This window comes from Haliotis rufescens, unplaced genomic scaffold, assembly GCF_023055435.1.
Source record: "Haliotis rufescens isolate VD_foot unplaced genomic scaffold, xgHalRufe1.0.p SCAF_7, whole genome shotgun sequence".
Classification (NCBI taxonomy): Eukaryota; Metazoa; Mollusca; class Gastropoda; order Lepetellida; family Haliotidae; genus Haliotis; species Haliotis rufescens.
Genome location: NW_025964361.1, coordinates 25,583,153 through 25,606,518, shown reverse-complemented (window position 1 = coordinate 25,606,518; position 23,366 = coordinate 25,583,153). Strand labels below are relative to the sequence as shown.

Here is a 23,366-nt window from a genome sequence, read left to right as displayed (position 1 = left end):
CACATTCCAGCTTTTGCCAACCTGAAGAATCATTGCATTTCAATGTCTTGGCCATGCATCAGAGCCCATGACCTGTATTTTGCTCACAATCTTTTTGTTTCCAGAGAGTGACCCAAATCTGCAAGTTGCTGGGCAAATCTGATGAGACCATTCAGCGCAAGCTTCAGGGCTTCCTGTCAATGGAGTCCCTGGATGGGTTCCTTGCTGGCCACATTGATGAGTTGACGCTGAAAATAGCTGAAGCCAACCACAACGACATCGAATCAAAAGACGCTGACCTGTCTGGCAACCACGTTAAGAGTGACTCGGAGTCAGGCTTCGACGAGTCGAGTTCCCAGATGTCCCGATCGGGTATTGAGGATGGGTATGCTATGGACAGCAGTTTGCTCCACCGCTCCCCGAGTTCCGAGACTCTCTCGCTTGACCAACTGCTGATGGAGCTGAAGACCGTGGCTGTAGAGTGGAGGTCATTCCGCAATGTCCACAACTGCAGCTGTGCAACCCCCTTTGACCACTATGTCAAGAAGGCAAGACTCATTTTACTGTTCACTCAACTTGAGCCTAAATTGAATAACACATGAAACTTGCTGAAGTGGTGATTAAGAATATTTCGAACATTGACATAAAACAATTTTCCTTGCACTAATTATGTCACAGTGTTTTCTAGTTTTTGTGTTAAATAACATCCTAATCCTCAAAACTGGAGTATAAGCCAATCAAGGAAAAGAAATTGTACTCTATTCAATGATTCTTTGTGTTCAGTAGTAGCAGTTAATTCTTTACTCATCAAATGTATACTGAGTTATCTTCGACGGAGATTCTACATTTAATGAAAAGCACTTTTTGTACAACGTATCACAGAATGATATGCATGAACTTTTCTTCAGTTTTTATTGGTAACATGCATATTTATTACCTATATTATCGTTATTATTCGAATAACACTTGTTAGTTATCCACTCTTTTATTAACCTTCTAATCAGCACTATTCATAAAGGATGGTAATATATTCAAAGTCTTTGTTTCATACAGTACAATAATTGTATGTCCCACATAGAATCCACTTACGTTTTTGGTTAACTAAATCCTGAATTTGATTTGATCTGGGCAGGAATTTTCACTAAAGGTATGTCATCATTTTCTTTGAAACTTTTTTTATAAGCATTTTGCAACTTTTATTGACCCGTTGCACGTTTGTGCATCAGAAATTTACTTTGCAATCTTCTATCCTTTCTGACATGCTCAACATCTCGGGTAGGCATGCATTTGTGAAATTTGATTGTATGGGGTTCTTGAATGATTTTAATAATTCTTCACCACTGATTTGAAAGAAACACATTGTCAAAGTACGGCATGTCCATGCATGCGATAATTGATTTCACAACAGCTTTGGAACTTGACAGATGTTGAAAGGATTGATGAAACATTTGATTGGATGAAAATGGATGCATGTTACTACGCCAACTATGCAGAAAGTATTGTGGATGAGGGATTTTCAATTTACCACCGAGATTACCAGTATGTTTTTCCTACCTGCTGCCGGAGTTCAGACAAGATAACCTTGCATAGGTCATCAGGGTCATCCAGGGTTGTCTCATGGCTTTCTTTCATTTTTCTCTGATCCTGTATGATTTCTGGTTCACTGAATGGACATTGTCAGGCCTGTCTTATCCATTAGTGAAGTTATATTCTTTGGAGATTTTAGTCCTTACTGGTGGTGGGCAAGTCCTTGTTGTCCCAGCGTAGGTGACCTTCAACCGTGGTGCGGCAAAAAGTGACCATTTACCCTCCTGGCTTTGTGGACATTACTGGACTTTAGTTTTGTTTGATATTTTGATCTCTTGACTTAAATGTTTAGGAAAACAAATATTCTAGTGGGGGGCACGGGTGGCCCAGTAGTCTAAGGCGCCATGATTTGCTGTGCAGAGTTGCATTCCTTGGGCACGCCAGAAACCTATGATTGTGGGTTCGAATCCCGGTTCACCCGAATTATGTTTCTAGGTTTGTCAGCACCATACCCGTGCTCGTGGGTTTTACCAAAGTGGTAAACATCTGAGACCTGTTTCACTTCGGGCTTTCCTCCCACATTAAGCTGACACACCGTGATATAACTGGAATACTGTTAAAAGCGGCGTTAAACCCAACTCACTCACTCACTCACATATTCTTGTGTCACAGACATCCAGTTCAAACAGTTGTCATTAAACTGTGTCATGTCATATGGCTGAAATAATGCTGATGCAACATTAAATTTTAACTCACTAACTCACTAACTCACTCATGCCTTTGAACATTTCACAACCTCCTCATGCTTGCACACACATCTATTATTCATCATTCAAAGCTGAGCTCTTCACATGCTTAAGATACTAATACTAACACCTACAAATACCTCAGAGTGACTGCATTATCTCTAATAAAAGATGGTGAGTACTACATCCTGTACATACCAAGAAACACACTGTGTCCTGTACATACCAAGTAGCCCACTGTGTCCTGTACATACCAAGTAGCCCACTGTGTCCTGTACATACCAAGTAACACACTGTGTCCTGTACATACCAAGTAACACACTGTGTCCTGTACATACCAAGTAGCCCACTGTGTCCTGTACATACCAAGTAACACACTGTGTCCTGTACATACCAAGTAGCCCATTGTATCCTGTACATACCAAGTAACACACTGTCCTGTACATACCAATATTCATACTGTGTCCTGTACATACAAAGTAACACACTGTGTCCTGTACATACTAAGTAACACTCTGTGTCCTGTACATACCAAGTAACACATTGTGCCCTGTACATGCCAGGTATCACTCTGTGTCCTGTACATACCAAGTACCACATTGTGTCGTGTACATGTCAAGTACCACATTGTGTCCTGTACATGCCAAGTAATACACTGTCCCGTACATGCAAAGTACCACATTGTGTCCTGTACATGCCAAGTAGCACACTGTCCTGTACATACCAAGTAACACACTGTGTCCTGTACATACCAAGTAGCCCATTGTATCCTGTACATACCAAGTAACACACTGTGTCCTGTACATACTAAGTAACACTCTGTGTCCTGTACATACTAAGTAACACACCGTGTCCTGTACATACCAAGTAACATACTGTGTCCTGTACATACTAAGTAACACTCTGTGTCCTGTACATACAAAGTAACACACTGTGTCCTGTACATACCAAGTAACACACTGTGTCCTGTACATACCAATAATCACACTGTGTCCTGTACATACCAAGTAACACACTGTGTCCTGTACATACCAAGTAACACACTGTGTCCTGTACATACCAATAATCACACTGTGTCCTGTACATACTAAGTAACACTCTGTGTCCTGTACATACCAAGTAACACACTGTGTCCTGTACATACCAAGTAACACACTGTCCTGTACATACCAATATTCATACTGTGTCCTGTACATACCAAGTAACACACTGTGTCCTGTACATACTAAGTAACACACTGTGTCCTGTACATACCAAGTAACACACTGTGTCCTGTACATACTAAATAACACTCTGTGTCCTGTACATACAAAGTAACACACTGTGTCCTGTACATACCAAGTAACATACTGTGTCCTGTACATACTAAGTAACACTCTGTGTCCTGTACATACAAAGTAACACACTGTGTCCTGTACATACCAAGTAACACACTGTGTCCTGTACATACCAATAATCACACTGTGTCCTGTACATACCAAGTAACACACTGTGTCCTGTACATACCAAGTAACACACTGTGTCCTGTACATACCAATAATCACACTGTGTCCTGTACATACTAAGTAACACTCTGTGTCCTGTACATACCAAGTAACACACTGTGTCCTGTACATACCAAGTAACACACTGTCCTGTACATACCAATATTCATACTGTGTCCTGTACATACCAAGTAACACACTGTGTCCTGTACATACTAAGTAACACTCTGTGTCCTGTACATACTAAGTAACACACCGTGTCCTGTACATACCAAGTAGCCCACTGTGTCCTGTACATACCAAGTAACACACTGTGTCCTGTACATACTAAATAACATTCTGTGTCCTGTACATACAAAGTAACACACTGTGTCCTGTACATACCAAGTAACATACTGTGTCCTGTACATACTAAGTAACACTCTGTGTCCTGTACATACAAAGTAACACACTGTGTCCTGTACATACCAAGTAACACACTGTGTCCTGTACATACCAATAATCACACTGTGTCCTGTACATACCAAGTAACACACTGTGTCCTGTACATACCAAGTAACACACTGTGTCCTGTACATACCAATAATCACACTGTGTCCTGTACATACTAAGTAACACTCTGTGTCCTGTACATACCAAGTAACACACTGTGTCCTGTACATACCAAGTAACACACTGTCCTGTACATACCAATATTCATACTGTGTCCTGTACATACAAAGTAACACACTGTGTCCTGTACATACTAAGTAACACTCTGTGTCCTGTACATACCAAGTAACACATTGTGCCCTGTACATGCCAAGTATCACTCTGTGTCCTGTACATACCAAGTACCACATTGTGTCGTGTACATGTCAAGTACCACATTGTGTCCTGTACATGCCAAGTAATACACTGTCCCGTACATGCAAAGTACCACATTGTGTCCTGTACATGCCAAGTAACACACTGTCCTGTACATGCAAAGTACCACATTGTGTCCTGTACATGCCAAGTAACACATTGTGTCCTGTACATGTCAAGTACCACATTGTGTCCTTTACATGTCAAGTACCACATTGTTTCCTGTACATTCCAAGTAACACATTGTGTCCTGTACATACCAAGTAACACACTGTCCTGTACATGTCATGTACCACATTGTGTCCTGTACATGTCAAGTACCACATTGTGTCCTGTACATGTCAAGTACCACATTGTGTCCTGTACATGCCAAGTACCACACTGTGTCCTGTACATACCAAGTAACACACTGTGTCCTGTACATGCCAAGTAACACACTGTCCTGTACATGCCAAGTAACACACTGTGTCCTGTACATGTCAAGTACCACATTGTGTCCTGTACATGTCAAGTACCACATTGTGTCCTGTACATGCCAAGTAACATACTGTGTCCTGTACATACCAAGTAACACACTGTCCTGTACATGCCAAGTACCACACTGTGTCCTGTACATGCCAAGTACCACATTGTGTCCTGTACATACCAAGTAACACACTGTGTCCTGTACATACCAAGTAACACACTGTGTCCTGTACATACCAAGTAACACACTGTCAACTGTACATGCCAAGTAACACACTGTGTCCTGTACATGCCAAATAACACACTGTCAACTGTACATGCCAAGTAACACACTGTGTCCTGTACATGCCAAATAACACACTGTCAACTGTACATGCCAAGTAACACACTGTGTCCTGTACATGCCAAATAACACACTGTCAACTGTACATGCCAAGTAACACACTGTGTCCTGTATATGCCAAGTAACACACTGTCAACTGTACATGCCAAGTAACACACTGTGTCCTGTACATGCCAAATAACACACTGTCAACTGTACATGCCAAGTAACACACTGTGTCCTGTACATACCAAGTAACACACTGTCAACTGTACATGCCAAGTAACACACTGTCAACTGTACATGCCAAGTAACACACTGTCAACTGTACATGCCAAGTAACACTGTGTCCTGTACATGCCAAGTAACACACTGTCAACTGTACATGCCAAGTAACACACTGTGTCCTGTACATGCCAAATAACACACTGTCAACTGTACATGCCAAGTATCACACTGTGTAGCTTGAACAATGCTGAAAGATAACCTGTCACTTCATACATTATCTTCATCAAGAATCTTTGGAAACATGCAAGTTTTCATTTGTTGGATGGTTTATTTTCAGCACATTACGCAGATATCTTCAACTTCCACACCTTTCAAAAACTAATGCATGATTATATATGAATAGAACTTTGGAAACTATGGGACTGTCTGTGTCTTTGTGTCTTGTGTAAGGGAGACAACTGCTGTCCTCTTCTGAAGACTGAACATTAACAATCAACTGTGTGTTAACAATTAACTGTTGCCGATTAATACAGTATTGCATATTTCTAACTTTCAACTGAAATTCCTTTGTAATTGTTGACATGCCATGATTTTAAATTTTTTTTAAAATCTGCATTAATCCCCAAAATTACATCATAGGATTTGATGATACCTTTTGTGTACCTTTATTTGAATCTTAGTGATACAACCATTGTTTTATTAAAATGCATGAATAAATGGATCCAGCTTGAAGCGAGCACTGTGTCAATCTTGGCCAGCAGAGTAAGGAATAGAGTAGATCCCAGTGCTTGGCTTCCGAGCTGACTAGCAATGACATGGACTTGTTACAGGGTATAACATAGCAGCTGATTGGGTGTCATCATTGCTCGGGTTTCCAACCACTGTTTTTCTTGTCCTGATTGGATTACTTTCAGGCTCCTTGGATATTGCTATAATATTGCTGATATACATATATATATATATATGCCTGACTCATACTTGGTTCAAACGAGTGAGCGATTATGCATGTTGAAAGGTGACTATGCTTGTTGTAAGAGGTGACTATGCTTGTTGTAAGAGGTGACTATGCTTGTTGTAAGAGGTGACTAACGGAATCCTGTGGTCAGGCTCGCTGCCTTTTTTTAGGCATGTGGATTGCGTGGATCAGTGCTCATGACATCAATCACTGGATTGTCTGGTCCAGACTTGAATATTTACAGACCGCCGTCATAAAGCTGGAATATTGCTGAGTGCGGTGTTAAACAACAAGCAAACAGACAAACAAACAAATCAAATGAGCGAGTTTGTCTTTTGTCACCTGCAATATTCCTGCAATATCACAGCAGGGGACACCAGAAATGGATTCACACATTGTACCTATTAGGGAAGTGAACCCGGGCCTCTTTCCTTGCTGTATTCGTTTACTTTATCTGGTATTTGGAAAATGTCAATAAGAGTAAGAGGGTTTTTTCAATAGTTCTTTGTGACATTAGGGAAATCTTCAAGCAATGGTTTGTCAGACATTGAATCATCTTTCTCTCGCAGATATATTTTGTAGATAAATTATTTATATATATCATGCAGATATATTGTGTGGATATATGATTGGAACATTGGAATCTACTTGAGATGGGAAAATGGTTTCTAAATATTGTTCCATTGACACAGAGACAGTCAATATTTCCACAGGATCACATTTGTTGTAAAATGCAGATCACTTAGCAACCAGCTTTCTTCCTAAACATCTGGCCCAATGGTGAGATATATCATGGTTTTAGAAAACTGCTTGGTCCTCTGTGTACATTGTATATATGTGTATATTGTTCCGATTTCAGTTTCACTGCTGGAAGTGTGGCGAGGTGTTCTGCACGCGCTGCATCGCCCGCTACATCCCGCTCCCCGGACACTACTCGCGCCGGCCCGTCCCCGTCTGTAAGCCATGCTACCGCCAAGTCCGACACTCGCCGTCAATGGAGTTCCCCACCAGTTGATGTCGAGACCACTAGACACCAACAGCCATGCCACCTAGACCTGTTTATTGTCTGTCACACCGCCACTTCATGGCCTCCTTAGAATCCTACAGGCTTCAGTGTGCCACACCTGTGTACAGTATTTATTGAAGCAAATGCTCGATGTCAATAGACTATTGATACTCTCTTAAGACAATTACAATATGTGTGACATGAAACTTAATAGAATTGAAGAATGATTTCAGGTTCTAAGTATAAGATTGGAGTTATTGTTTTGTTCGGTTGTGATTATGAATGTACATAAGTAGATGGCTTTTTCTCTCCAATCTTATCAGGTAAAGTATTAGGTTGTTGAGCATCAATAATTGAAGTGTATTGGTTGTATACTCCCCAGGGAGCTCAGAATGAATATCGAGTGCACACTGATCTATTGATGGGGGTGATAAGGTCTATGCGCTTCGAACAATCTTATGCATGGAGTACAGTGCTATGTAAATGGACTATTATTAATATCTCCACGACTCATCTGTCGTGTGTTAACGTGACTTCAGTTGGATCACCCAGAGACCATACACCGATGTGTGGTCCCTGGGTCAACTCATCAACATATTCCTCATTTTGTTTCTCATTTGCTCAGCCACTGCTCGAACTTCCAGATAAAGTCAAGGGTCCTTCCTTGTTATAGTTCTGGTGTTATGTGTAATAACTGTTATCATTTGCTTCAAGTACTACAACCCAAGTCCTCATTGACCCCAGGAGCTCCCTTCATTTCTTACATTGCATGGGATACAGCTTGAAGCTAGTTAACGCTAAATGTTTATGTCTGAAGCAGCGCTGTGTGATAAGGAACATTGTGTGTTGCAATCCAAGCTATGAGAACAGATAATTGTGCTGAATCCCCCTTGAGACACAACAGATAATTGTGTTAAATTCCAATGAGATACAACAGATAATTGTGCTGAATCCCCCTTGAGACACAACAGATAATTGTGTTAAATTCCAATGAGATACAACAGATAATTGTGCTGAATCCCCCTTGAGACACAACAGATAATTGTGTTAAATTCCAATGAGATACAACAGATAATTGTGCTGAATCCCCCTTGAGACACAACAGATAATTGTGTTAAATTCCAATGAGAAACAACAGATAATTGTGCAGAATCCCCCTCAAGAAACAACCAATAATTGTGTTAAATTCCAATGAGAAACAACCGATAATTGTGTTAAATTCCAATGAGAAACAACCGATAATTGTGTTAAATTCCAATGAGAAACAACAGATAATTGTGTTAAATTCCAATGAGAAACAACAGATAATTGTGTTAAATTCCAATGAGAAACAACAGATAGTTATACTGAATCCCTGTGAAGGAACAGGCCATCATGTGTAGGGAGTCTATATATCATGTTTGTCCAGTGATAGGAAAGTTTTCTCATACATTGTCCAACATGTGATAGTGGGTTGGTTTGTTGCAACACTAAGTTCTTTCATTTTCTTCAATGCTTTGCATATCACTTTGATGTTTTTCTACCTGACCACATCCATTTCCTGTTTTTTATATTAATAAGGTATTTGAACAAATGATGTAGCATGTTGACTTAGTTGAACATTTGTCTTGTTTGATTCTTCTTTAAACCTATCAAGCTTCAGTCACTCGTGTCTTTAATTTTAACCTTTGTGAAATGGCCTCCTCTGTGAATGAAATTGTACTGGGTGCAGTTGATGGAAAATAAGTCGGGGACCTAAAGGGTGCCATAGTTTGAATGATTAAGGTACCGTATTTACCATATTAAGTACCCTGCTCCCTCGCCAACTTCTAGACCAATTTATACGTCATCTTTTTCAACGTGCCTCCTTAGACCGACAACTGACATGACAGTCTGTATTTTCTTGTTTATATGACAGATTTGTTGAAAACAGCAGTGTAGAATGCGTATTTAATGGCCTAGGAACTATTATCGTTTGTTTCATTGACATTTGAACTAATTGTCTACCACCACTCAATCTCTGACAAATTTAGATCACTGTTTATATAGCTCATTACAGTGAGTATGGAAGTTCATAATATAATGTTTGCAAGAATGTATTTACATGCAAATAACTATTTTAATCAAAATGCTCATCTTGTAATCTACAATGAATTTGCTCCTTAATCATCAGCCTGGCCTTGTATGGACAGTGAGGTGAATGGGTGTGACACTCTGCCTCTCTTAGTAACATGTTGTTGTAACTGATTGATGAAACTACACAGACAAGTTAAATGTCAACAATTGCATCATTCAAACATTGGATACATGCAGCCAACACATTGTGGGGTCTGGGTCCGAACATTAGAATTATCAGGCTACAGTGTAGAGACATTCCCTCACTCACCATTACAAGCCTGTCCTGTGCTAGGAAGCACCAAAGCCATGTAACAGATCATTGATGTGTATTCTGAACCAGCACCACAGTTACAGATTCGGTCACAAGGTCTTCAGGCAACGGAATTAGACACCACTTTCTTGTTCCTGATGTACTGGAAGTATTCAGCCTTGGCTGCATGTTGCCATCACTCTGTGTGTATATAACCTGTGTATAAACCATACATTTGTATATACTGCATGGCATTGTGATTATTTTGAAGAAAGTGACAAGTGCAATATTTTGCGAAAATATATTTGTTTGTGTTAATTTATTTTCATCCATGTATATCAGGTCATATCTATAGACACGATCAAGATTTAATTTGAAGATAGATATTTGTGTAATTATTTTAGTACTGATATGTATGATTAAGTATTGACTGAAGTACTTGTGCGAGGATGCTGAACAGACTGAGCTGGTGGATAGTGGAAGAACTGGGTGAGCATTCATCTTGACTGTAGTACATGTGTTTCCCTCAGTAGCAGCCTGTTCTGAACCTAGTGCTCTTCCTACGCAACACTCTCAGTGCTATGTACCAAGCAATAGAAATAACGGACAAAGAAGATATCAGTCTGTTATCATAGTGAATAATCATCTTATGTCTGTTAGTTATTGCAGTGTTATCAGTGGTGACAATGTAGTATCAGTTATCACAGAGTGTTATCAGGGGTGACCATGTGATATCTGCCAGTTATCTCAGTGTTATCAGTCAAGGTCAGTTATCACAGTGGTGACCATGTGATATCATTCCACAGTGTACACTTTAAGTATAACATTTTGTTGGTAGTCATCATTTTGGGAGTATTGGTGATATTGTTCAACTCTAACACCTTGGTTATCAGGTTCTGTGGCAGTGATTACTGGGTAGTATTGGTTATCATGTTGGCATGAATTCATGTTCCCAAGAAAGACGTTCACCACTGTGATGCTTTCATATGCCTATAAACAAATGTTCACCAACAAATTATGATCAAAATAGATGAGACACTGTATGTAAATTGCAGTCTAATCGTCTGAAATCATCTTCTGTTCATCTGTAAGTTCCATATCATGTTTGACCATTTAGTATTTGCTACATTTGGCAGTCAACCATTGAAGCATAATTATGTCCTTAACTTTGCAACTGTACCAAAATATTCATATTCATTTTACTTGAGGGGCGGTCTGGTAGCCTAGTGCTTAAAGCGTTTGCTCGTCACGCCGAAGACCCTGGTTCAATTCCTGACATGGGTACAATGTGTGAAGCCCATTTCTGGTGTCCCCCAACCATGATATTGCTGGAATATTGCTAAAAGCGGCGCAAAAATATACTCACTCACTCATTTTACTTGTGGCAAGAATTCACTACATTCATTATTTGAGGCAGAAATATACTATAGTCATTATTTGAAGCAGGAATTCACCTTATTATTTTGATTTTTGTGGTTGATGATGCATTACAACACAGCAAAACATTCCGTACTTCAGGAGCGTGTGGCTTGTACTTTCCTGTGATGTTATGAGAATGTGTTTAATTTAATTCTACAGTGCCCACAGGCTTTCTGTGCTTGCAAACCAACCAGGATTGTTTATAACCTGTAATTTCAGCACTGTGTAGTCTATTGTGAACAGTTGTTGCAGCCACTCTGCTTTCATGGTGGCCTATGTGGGCACCAAAGCACGACATTTCAGCATGGGCTGATGTCTTTGAGTAGTGAAGTTGTCTCTAAGCCTGGTTATACAGCTATATCTGGCTCAGGGGACTCACATCTGTATAGGGAGCATCATGTAATATTACATCTTCTAGTCAATATTTTAAGAACAAACATATTCACTGCAGGCATGTTTTTCTAGACAATATCATTTCTCCAAATGAATTATTAGGAAACAGATGAGTGATAAAATGTCTGTGTTATTTAAATGATGAAAGTGATATGTCTGGATTAACAACGTGTCCACATCTGTGAGATACCTGGATTAGAAATGTGTCCTGCATCTCTGAGGTATCTGTATTAACAAGGTGTCCACATCTGTAAGGTACCGAATGAGCAAGGTGTCGAATTCATGGGCTGTCTTGATATGTCCAGATATGTGTATTGGTATAGGTTTGAAATATTTGCAGACTAATCCTATAGATGAAAGAATTCAAAACATTTGGATTTTACTAATGACATTTCATTGTGTAACACAATTAATTTCTCAAGATTATCGCCAAAGGTTTCCTTGTGATGGAGACGGAGTAGCAGCCTTTACTGTCTCCTGTTTGTCATCTTTGCTTCATGATCGTCTATATCCAGACTGCTCAGCATTGACAGCAAGTTGAGTGGCTGTCCACTACTGTCTGTATTCTACACTGAAATGTGCCAAGGGAGGTGATGACGTGATATGTACCACTGTAGTCACGTACCAGTACATAGGGTTCTTTGTTCTAGTTCTACTGTGTAGATAATGCCATAAGTTATGTACAGACTATACTGTCTCATGTATCTTCTCATAATACTGATGTATATATTTGTTGATTATAGCTCAAATAGTAAATAAATGACATCAACTTGCAATGGAGTAGCGTCTTTTCTTAAAGGATGGAATTACACTTTTCTCCTGGTCTGGGTCCCTTTTCACGAAGACAACTTTGTGTCATGACAGACTTGTCATAACATTTACACACAACAGTTGTATCGCTAAGATCACTCTGTGAAACATACTCTAACAACAGCACTATCGCTAAGACTACTGTGAAACATACACAAAGGACAGCTGTATGCTAAGATCACTGTGAAACATACACATACAACAGTTGCATGCTAAGATCACCCAGAGAAACATACACTTACGACATCAGTATCGCTAAGACCACTCTAAGAAGCATACTCTTACAACAACTGTATGCTAAGATCACTGTGTGAAACACATCATTCTTGTGAATACCCTATCTCTATTACATCATAGCCATAAATTCCTGTTTATGCTGAGAACCACACTACAAACTTTTTATAAATTTTCAACAGACGTCTTCACTGCCAACGTATCTAATAGTTGTGCGGGAAACCCTATCCCTCGCCAGGGGCGCCACTGCGTATGCACAAGGCGGGAATCACCTCACTTCTTTCCTGTGTCCAGATGACAACAAGGAATTTTTGTTGTTGCATACATCTGTACACGTGATTGCTGTTCCACACTTACAAGCCACACTAGATCATCACTAAAGACAAGCAGCGAGCAGTTCTACAAGCAGAGAACAAGGGGGTATAAGAAGTCAGAAGTCTCTAGTAAGTAGTTAGTTAGAAAAAGTGTTGTGGGATGAGGACACCCGTCTGTTCAGCTTGTGGGCAACATCAAATCACTGGTGACCCTCATCCTAGGTGCATATCGTGCAAAAAGCACTTGCACACAATATCATGGTGCAGTAATTGCAAACCTTTGTCCAAGGAGAAGTTTGGAAAACTTTCTTGGGCATGGCTCAATAACCCTGACTATAAAAAGAATAGGAGAGCGTCAGCAAAGTGGTTCAGTCCGTTGTGACATCTATCAAAGAGAATCACGTGGGTGACAAACGAGTGTCGCGTGGGGACGCCGTCTCTCCTGAGGAGGAGGGATCTCGTCGCTCATCCTACTCTCCCAATATAGTTAAGGAACCGATGTACCTTTCGGGTTTTAACGTAGCCAGTCACGTACATCCGGAAGCTCAATGACCCTGATTATAAAAAGAACACTAGAGCGTCAGCAAAATATTCATCTGCTTCATGTAAGAAAGTGATTAAGTCCGTTGTGACACCTAAGGATAATCACGTGGGTAACAAGCGAGAGTCGCGTGGGGACGCCGTCTCGCCTTCTGAGGAGAAGAGATCTCGAAGCTCATCCCACTCTCCCAATAGTTAAGGAACCGATGTACCTTTCAGTTTTTAATGTAACCAGTCACGTACATCCGGAAGCTCCATGACCCTGATTATAAAAAGAACACTAGAGCGTCAGCAAAATATTCATCTGCTTCATGTAAGAAAGTGATTAAGTCCGTTGTGACACCTAAGGATAATCACGTGGGTAACAAGCGAGAGTCGCGTGGGGACGCCGTCTCGCCTTCTGAGGAGAAGAGATCTCGAAGCTCATCCCACTCTCCCAATAGTTAAGGAACCGATGTACCTTTCAGGTTTTAATGTAACCTGTCACGTACATCCGGAAGCGGCTGGTAAGGTGGATAATGTAGGCTTGGAAGAAGCAACCGATCTCCGCTCTATGCCACGCTCCCCCTTTAACTTAAATGAGTTCACGGAAAAAATAACCAATTCAATCAATGTCTCATGAGATCTCATATCTAAAAGAATCCGTCGCACAACCCCGGCATGGCCAAACATAGGCCTGGTCACGAGATTCAAAAGAGATCTAAGGCTGAATATGACAGGGCATCCTCATACAGCAGACACGCACAGAGTCAAGCTGAATCAGATTATTATGAGGACAGTAGGTGAGTCATAAAAAGAGATCGAGAATCTCATAGATTCCCTCCCTACCACGTACACCATAGGGTAGATCGTGAATCACGGACATCGCATCGCAGTAGGCACAGAAATACACACCAGTCATCTTCTAGCCACTATGATAGACGAACTGACAAAACTCGTGCAAATCAGGATAGAATTCCTAAGCGTGCGCCATCCCATACTGTCACACAGTCCAGTTATACGGGCGGAGAAAGCGAGGGGGATGTTACGTCACAATCATACAGTTACAGAACATGTGATTCCCGCACTGCTAGCCGTAGATCAGATGACCGGGATTACTCTACCCCCCGCCATATGACCCACCCCCAGCGCAGCCTGAGCAGGGGGTGCGGCTCTATCGCTAACACTGGTTCTTCATGCAATGGGGACTCTACTACGGAGGATAATTATAAACCAAATAATTATTCCATTAAAGATATCATTGCAGAACTTTATAATTTGATGCCGGTGTCCTGGTATAAACTCTCCCCCGTACAAATTCTAGCCCCGGAGATTTTATACCGGTACAGATTCTCCCCCGGATATATTTCGCGCCCCCCTCGGTATAAAGTCTACCCCCTGATTATTAGTCTTTAAGTACTATATTCTTTAAATAGTTATCTTTAATGTAAGGAGGGTTACTTTAAAAAATAGATTATGAAATATGGTCATAATGAATTGATATTTCAGCATATTTTATTTGGTAACTGTACCTTCCATCCTCATATTCATACCAAACAAATTTGAATGAAATGACTTAATGTAACAAATACATGTACGGTTACTGTTGTAACTGAATTCAGAAATCTTATTAATCCTCGCAAACATTCGGTTTTAACACTAACTACGTCAAAACTGTCAACATATCCACGCGCGCCACCAGCTCAGGCTGTCCGTTATACTCTGATTTAAGATCTAAAATATATTCCTTAATACAGGCTACGATTTGAAAATGGTATCAGTGGAGAAGCAGAAGGTCGCCGTTAGTGAAGATGAGAAGATGAAGATCATAGAGACTCTCCACGGCAGCATTGTCGGTGGTTGTCACTTCGGTCAGAATACAACCATTGCCAAGGTCACCGAGCGGTACTGGTGGCGCAGTATGAGTAATGACGTCCGTGAGTTCTGTAAGCGTTGCCCTGCTTGCCTGAAAGCGAACGCCAACAGCAGACCCAAAGTGGCAAGCTTACACCCTGTCCCTGTTAAGGAACTTTTTCATCGATGGGGTATTGACCTTACTGGACCACTTAAAGAAAATGTAGATGGGTTCAGGTATATCATCGTTGCCACCGAGTACCTTACCAGATGGGTGGAAGTTGCAAGACAGACAAGACAGCCATCAGCATTCATCAGTTTCTGATCCAGCTAGTATACAGATACGGGGCCAGTCAAGTACTCCTGCACGACCAATGAAGGGAATTTTGCAATTTTCTTGTGAAAAAAATAGCTACTGACCAAGCCATGACGTCCCCGTATCACCCCCAGACCTTGAAGAAGCGAAGGATGACCAAGCTGTCTGGGATGTTGACGTCGAAGCCGTCGCTGACCGCATGAAGAAACTTGCTGACGTGATGCCCTGCAGCCGTGCAACAGCTAGAGACAACACCGAGAAGGCGCAGTCAAAACAGAAGAGGCGATACGATCTTAAACACAGCTAGCCCGTTTTCCAGGTAGGATTTTTTAAGCTCTATATCAAAATACTCATCTGTTTTAGTTATACTTAGTAGCAGCTTAGGAGAAAGCATAGCGTGTGTAAAACTAATGGTTACAAACTGTTAAATTAACATGGCAACATATATAGAGGGAAGGATTACTGTTAAACAGCGATTGGGAAAGAATAGAAAGTAACAAAACAAGTATGGGACTGCGTTATTTTAGAATAATTACTTTCTTAAGAAAGCAATAATTCTTTTTGAATGCCGATATATCCTTATGATATTAGGTTATTAGAAATCAGTGCTGCTGACAGTTTCTTTGTGTTACAGGTCGGGCAAAGAGTCACCATCATCAACAGGAGACGAGACACAAGGATGGGAGACAAGCTCGCTCCCCGGTACTTCGGCCCGTACGTCATTCACGAGTCCCTTGGGAAGGGGTTGTATCTACTTAGAAACGGCGAGAAAGTCCTCAAGTCACGCTACAACGCCACTCACCATAAGGTATGGCATGATCCGCTCACTACAGATGCTACTGCCGAAGGCGACAGAGTCCCCGTTACAACTGATGACGCTGCTACAGACGTTACAGCTGAGAAGGACTCTGCAGATACGTTCTGGGTGAAGGACTTAAACTTACGATTGTCAGACATAGATGACATTGAGTCCGGGCAGTGGGTAAATGACCGAGTCATTGACGCTGCATCTAAACTTGTGACATCCAGCACCGGGCTAACGAACCAGTCGTCTCTTCTCGCACAGACAGAATTTAAGCCCATCCATCGCGACACCGTGCAGATCCTCCATGACAGAGACCGCTGGGTGACGGTATCAAGCAACGATCGTGGCGTGATGTATTCTGACAGCACGAAGAGAGCTGTTAGCGACCACATCAATAAAAAGTTGAAGCAGATCTTCCAAAATATACGTGACAGTAGTGGTAACCTTACAGTTGAACTTCTTCCTTGCCAGTTGCAGACAAATGGTTCAGACTGTGGCATCTTTGCCATTGCTAATGCAGTTGAACTTTCCCTAGGTAACAGCTTGCACTCCTGCAGATACGACCTTGCAAAGATGAGACCCCACCTAGTACAGTGCCTGATCGCACACGACGTCCGTCCTTTTCCTAAGACTGTGACATGTAGACGCCCGCCGAAGTCAAAGATCATCACGGTGTAGATGTGTAAACGAAAGTTGTACTGTAAATACAAACCTAACACTGACATATTTAAACTAGAAATCATGTCCAATGAACATGATGTATTGAAGTCATTTCAACTTGCAAAATGATTGACATAGTCCTTTAAAGAGCGAGGATTGGGCTGTTTTCCCACCCGATTGACTGATATTACAACATTCACATGGTTTAGAATTCTGATTTTATTCTGGGGGCGAATATATTTCGTGACACCGGCCTTAAAACCATATAACAAGGACAAAACGGCTGCCAAACCCTTGTTAGAACGTGCTGGGTATGAAGAACCTCTCAGCAAGACTGATGAATTCCATACCCTGCCCTGTCCGTCATATATTGATGACGACATCAAGAAAATTGAAGTATCATTGAACGCATCCCCGGCGCATAATATCAGACTTGGTATGCCTGCTATTAATAAAAGTGCTTACAGGACACACTTCGCACAAAAGCCGAGTATTGATGAAGATTTCTATGATCTGGTTAAGAAACCTAACACCAGAATGCACGTTGACATGGCCAAAATCAGGGACTTGGACTACATCAATAAACAGATGATCAATATCAGTTCATATATTAACTGGATTGCAGCTGGAGTTCGCCACGTCATACCACCGAACAATCAGAGCGAAGGTCTTCCCTTAGACACCCCCACGGAGATGACACTACAGCAGACCGGGTTTATTCACAGCTCATTGGACCACATGTTGAAGATGCAGGAAGATATTCAATCAGCACAAGTTTGGATGTCAGCACAGTTCCTGCTCATGCAAAGAAATCATCTACTACAGCAAGTTCATCATATGATTCCAGAGCCATTAAGAAGATCCATGCTGTCACAGCCTATTACAGCGTCACAGATATTCAACGGCAGACTGAAGTCAGTGAAGGAAGCCATTTCATCATCAACTAGTCAGAAGTTTCAAGAATCCACGATCTCATTGGTATCCAAGATACAGAGACGGCCTGCAGATCTTCAGCATCAACAACAGAAGAATCCAAGATCTCGTCATGTGAACTCTGGTCGGGATTCTTTCAAGCCTCTACATGGAAGGACAGATCTTTCCACCCTAAGTATAGGAACTCCAAAGATGATCATCCCACTTCACAGAGAGGAAGAGGCAGAGGCAGTCTCCGAAGGGGATACCGCCGGAAATGACTCAACCAGAGATCTACAGATTCCTTCAGATCCTACCGACATTGCCTGCCCAGTGGACAACGATTTAGAACTACAGAAGATCAACGATACAACCACATTGGTTCCAGTCGAACTAGCCCGTCTCACAGACATCGACCCAAGACTGTCCAAGTTCAGCACTCCCCCTACTCAGGGACCAGGAGGTCGCCTTATGCAGTACGCATGCAGGCAACTGAGAAGCCCTCACAGACGACTCATGGCTGCTCGAAATATTTCAGATGGGGACCTATCAAGAAGTTGAAGAATGCCTTAAGACAAGCAGATTGGATGATAAGCCTGGACCTCCAGGACACTTATCTTCACGTCCCCATCCATCCAATTCATTGTCGATATCTGCGCTACCCAGTTAACGGCTAGAGATACCAGTTCAGGGTACTTCCATTCGGCATCCATCACCTCATGATATCTAGCGCACTCGACCAGCCCATCAAATCAAGACGCTAGTGGATGTCTTGCCTGGGCACGCTCACCTCCATCCAAGATCTGACCTACAGAGGCAGACTGCAGTTAAGGACCCCTGCAAACTGGATGAACATCACCAAAATCCTAGAGCTAGAAAACACCAATTCAATCTCCGCCAGTTCGAATCTCAGAGCTAACTGGTGGCTTAATCGTCAGAACGTCATGCCCGGTAATCCACTCTCATATCCACCCCCCTCTCTACATTAACTCTACACAGACGCGTCAGGAGAAGGGTGGGGTGCCCATGTGGACGATATTACAATACAGGGAAAATGGTCCACCCAAGAAAAGGAGTTACACATCAACTGCCTAGAAATGAGAGCGAGGTATCTAGCTCTAGAAGCATGACTAGATCGCCTGTACCACTCGTCAGTAAAGATTGCTACAGACAACTCGAACGTGGTTGCTTACATATAGCACCAGGGGAGCACAAATGAGCACCTGGTGGTTAAAGCGTTCCCTCGTCACGCCCAAGAACCGGGTTCGTCCCCCGACATGGGTACAATGTGTGAAGCCCTTTATCTGAGTGATATTGTTGGAATATTGCTAAAAGATGTGTAAAATCAAACTCACTCACTCAACAAAAAACTAGCAGTCTACGTCAGCCCTGTACCAGACACGCTAGCTCTCCAGGTCGACGCTCTTTCTATTGACTGGGAGAGAATGTTCGCTTACGCATTTCCCCCATGGATTCTTCTAGACAGATCTCTGAAGAAAATAGAAGAGACAGACTGCGTCATAGTTTTAATAGCCCCGGCATGGCCAAACAGGGCTTGGTTTCCAAGGTTACTACCCCTCCTAATGGAAGAACCTCTGAAACCCCCGGTACGTCACGATTAATGAGACAACCGGAATGGGACATAAAAAATATATAATCAGTGAGTTGCAGGATCGAAGCAAGACATATACCGGGCAAGTTAAATATCCTAGCAGATTACCTATCCCGGAAAAACAAGATTGTACCCACGGAATGGTCACTACATCCCGAAATATTGAAATGGATAACCTGCCTATGCGATACTCCAAAACTAGATCTATTCGCCACATGTCTCAACAACAAACTAGCAGTCTACGTCAGCCCTGTACCAGACCCGGTAGCTCTCCAGGTCGACGCTCTATCTATGGAATTGGAGGGGATGTTTGCGTACGCATTGTGATGTGTGAAGATTTCAGTATACCTCATGAACTCAGGGTAAGTTGACCTTTGTGCTTAGTTTGCTATTGGATAGTAGACAAGTCAAGTGGCAACACTGAAATCAGAGATCGAAGGATTTAGTGATATACGGTTTCTACATGATAATTTAGGATGTATTATGTACATATTGCACCGGAAGTGACGTCATGGGAGACCTCGCGCCGGACCAACGTCAAAATACGTTAAATATCACTATCCAAAAAGGGCATAACGGAAAACCACGTCATAAAGTGATGAGATCATAGAAGACATATACCACAAACGTGGGCATTGAATGACAACCGGAAGTGACGTCATAATATGTCTAAATATCACATTGGTGGCTATATACATGGATATTATACCCATTATATGACGCTTGTTTTTTCACTATGTCTAGCCTTGTAAGTAGACTATTAGACATATTCAGTTTGGCTACTTTTTGGCATACAATCCTTGGGTTACCACTTCACAAAGCCAAATATCTAAGGGATGCTAGATACCAGATCCCACCGGTCCCTCTGGTGTATACTGGCTATGATGTAATAGAGGTAGGGTATTCACAAGAATTATCAAACAATAGGTATCATTGTGTATAATTCTAAGTGAGTGAGTGAGTGAGTGAGTATGGTTTTACGCCGCTTTTAGCAATATTCCAGCAATATCACGGCGGGGGACACCAGAAATGGGCTTCACACAATGTACCCACGTCGGGAATCGAACCCGGTTCTTCGGCGTCACAAGCGAACGCTTTAACCACTAGGCTACCCGACCGCCCCGTATAATTCTAAGAATAATACCTCTATTACATCAGGAATTAATCCCTCCCACCTCCCCAAATGTCTGCATGTAGTTGTTGAGGATAATGGGATGAAAGAAGTGAGGTGAATCCCGCCTTGCGCATGCGCAGTGGCGCCCCTGGCGAGGGATAGGGTTTCCCTCACAACTATTAGATATGTTGGCAGTGAAGGGGACGTCTGTTGAAAATTTATTTAAAAAATTGGTAGTGTGGTTCTCAGCATAAACAGGAATTTATGGCTATGATGTAATAAAGGTAGTATTCTTAGAATTATACACAAAGATAACTATTGTTTGATTTATGACAGCTGTACTGCTGAGTCCGCTCTGGGGAACATACTCTTACAACTATCTATTACTTGATAGAAACTTGATGACCATTCTTTTCCATTTCTGTGTCCATTTGGACTCCTATCACCTTCAACTGTCTGCCACTGATATACAAACGGCCTCAACAGAGTAAATACACTTGCAATTAACCACACAAACAATGTACTACATTGACTAGTTCACTTTGTTATGGCTCAAAGTTGAAAGTTAATCAGATTTAGAATTTTTTGACCAGCCCTCGTATAAATGGATCTTTACCTCCTATGTCTTTGCTTGACTGACCTTTGTAAGATTGGTTGCACAACGTCCGGTGGTCAAAATATAACTTGGACAATATTTTAAAGAACGCAAATAGTAACCTTGAGAGATTCTGGTATGTCATGGAAGAATGTAACATGTTACATGTTAACAGGCACAACGATTGCTTGGTTTCAGTTTAGAGATTGATGAATCTGATGGAGAAATTCCAACTGACTGGCACTGTTAACGGCGGTAGGAGATCTGGAGACAAAATGTACCACATGGCGTGAAGACAAACACATCAGAAAAGTGTGTCTTAGAAAACGGTACGCTGTCCTCGACATTCTGCGTTGACAATTACGTAGCACAATAGGAAGGCGTATAAGTAACTTAGTATTTGTCTCTCGGAGACTACATCAATTTGGCATCCGATGTAATGTTTAAAATAGGAATCCTCTTCTTAATAAGATATTTCTCTGGACAAGACAACTTATGGGTGAAGAGTTGGAGCAAGGTTCTTATATAAGACGAATCAATCTTCAGATATTTCAGTAACCGTATGAAAAGGAACGCCATTTCTGTCTACAGTCTACTGTAAAACACCGACCCCAGGCACCCGTTTAGGTGGTTTGTGTCACGGTCAAGGAATTCTGAAGAGAAAGTGCCGGGTACAGCTAAGAGCGAAATATATCTGCAATTTATCATCAATGATATCAAACAGTATGGATCTTGTTTAGATTTTTCGGAGAAAGATTTCAATTTCCAGACCCCGGTCATAATTCACGTTCAACTCGTGGGTATTTGACTGCCAACAGTGTGAAACTGTTTGATTGAAATTCTCTGTCAAGATTCCTATTGAATCCTTTTGGGATTTTATCGGAAAGAAAACTGCAAGGGATATGCCAACATCCAGCAAAGAAATCTTAAATCACTGGTGTTTCCTCACAAATTGCACCCTCCAAGCATTTTACGACGACATGCCCAGAGGAATCAAGGCTGTATTGCATGACAATGGTAGAAGTACTCAGTACTGATGTGGCAACATGGTGTACTATTCTCTGAAACTATATCCTGTAAAAAATAAAACCTCATTCCAAAAGGCTGTTGGCATGCTTCAAGCCGGAAGAACTTAGCATGAGGTGGCCAATATGTTCAGTGTGTTTGCAGCCACAAAATGTTAATGATAGGTCAGGATCGATTAATTAGAATGAAGGCTTTATGAAATCGAGTCCAAACTGCCAATCACCTGCACCAGTCCAGCGGAGTTCCAATTACTTACCAGACGATTAGAATTCGCCCACGTGTTGACAACCGTTAAGAAATCGACACATTCTTGCCGAACGCCAATGGTGTTTAGAGCATGAAACTGGAGGAATCGCCGATTGTCTCGTGTAAACTTTTCAGATGAGTCCAGATTCACTCTGGACTTTCAGGAGAGACTGACGTGAACGTGTCTGGAGGCGTCCTAACGAACGTCATGGGAACATCAAAGTAAGGCACCATGACTAAACTTGGGGTGGGTCGATATGGGTCGGGATCACTGACTGCCACTGCATATTGTCCATGGAATGGTCACAGAACAATACTCCCGAGACAACATATATGCGCCAATAGTTGTACCGTTTGCGCGCCATGTTGTTTAAGGTTTTGTCTTTCAAGGCGATAAGGCTTGTGCCTATTGTGCACATATCGTAACTGATTACCTTCGGAAGACGTGTACGCTGACGTGAAAGGCCACACTCTACGATTGCCGAACTGAGCCAGACTGCAAGATTTTGTTTGGTGTTTAACGCCACACTCAGCAATATTCCAGCTATATGTCGGCGGTCTGTAAATAATCGAGTCTGGACCAGACAAACCAGTGATTAACATCATGAGTATAGATCAACGCAATTGGGATA

General features: G+C 41.7%; 1 protein-coding gene across 5 annotated transcripts in view; it reads left to right on the top strand.

The window, feature by feature from the left end:
- The window catches only part of LOC124137488 (myotubularin-related protein 6-like), a 107,491-nt gene extending 94,998 nt beyond the window's left edge, over nt 1–12,493 (top strand). For 4 of the 5 annotated variants that reach the window (XM_048387640.1, XM_048387641.1, XM_048387642.1 and 1 more), the window contains exons 13-15: nt 105–527; nt 1,112–1,126; nt 7,412–12,493. In XM_048387640.1, coding sequence (XP_048243597.1) covers nt 105–527; nt 1,112–1,126; nt 7,412–7,567 — 594 coding nt within the window. In that variant the 3' untranslated portion in view covers nt 7,568–12,493. The remainder of the gene's footprint in view (nt 1–104; nt 528–1,111; nt 1,127–7,411) is intronic. The other variant, XM_048387639.1, reaches the window with a different exon arrangement.
- The last annotated feature ends 10,873 nt before the right edge of the window (nt 12,494–23,366 follow it).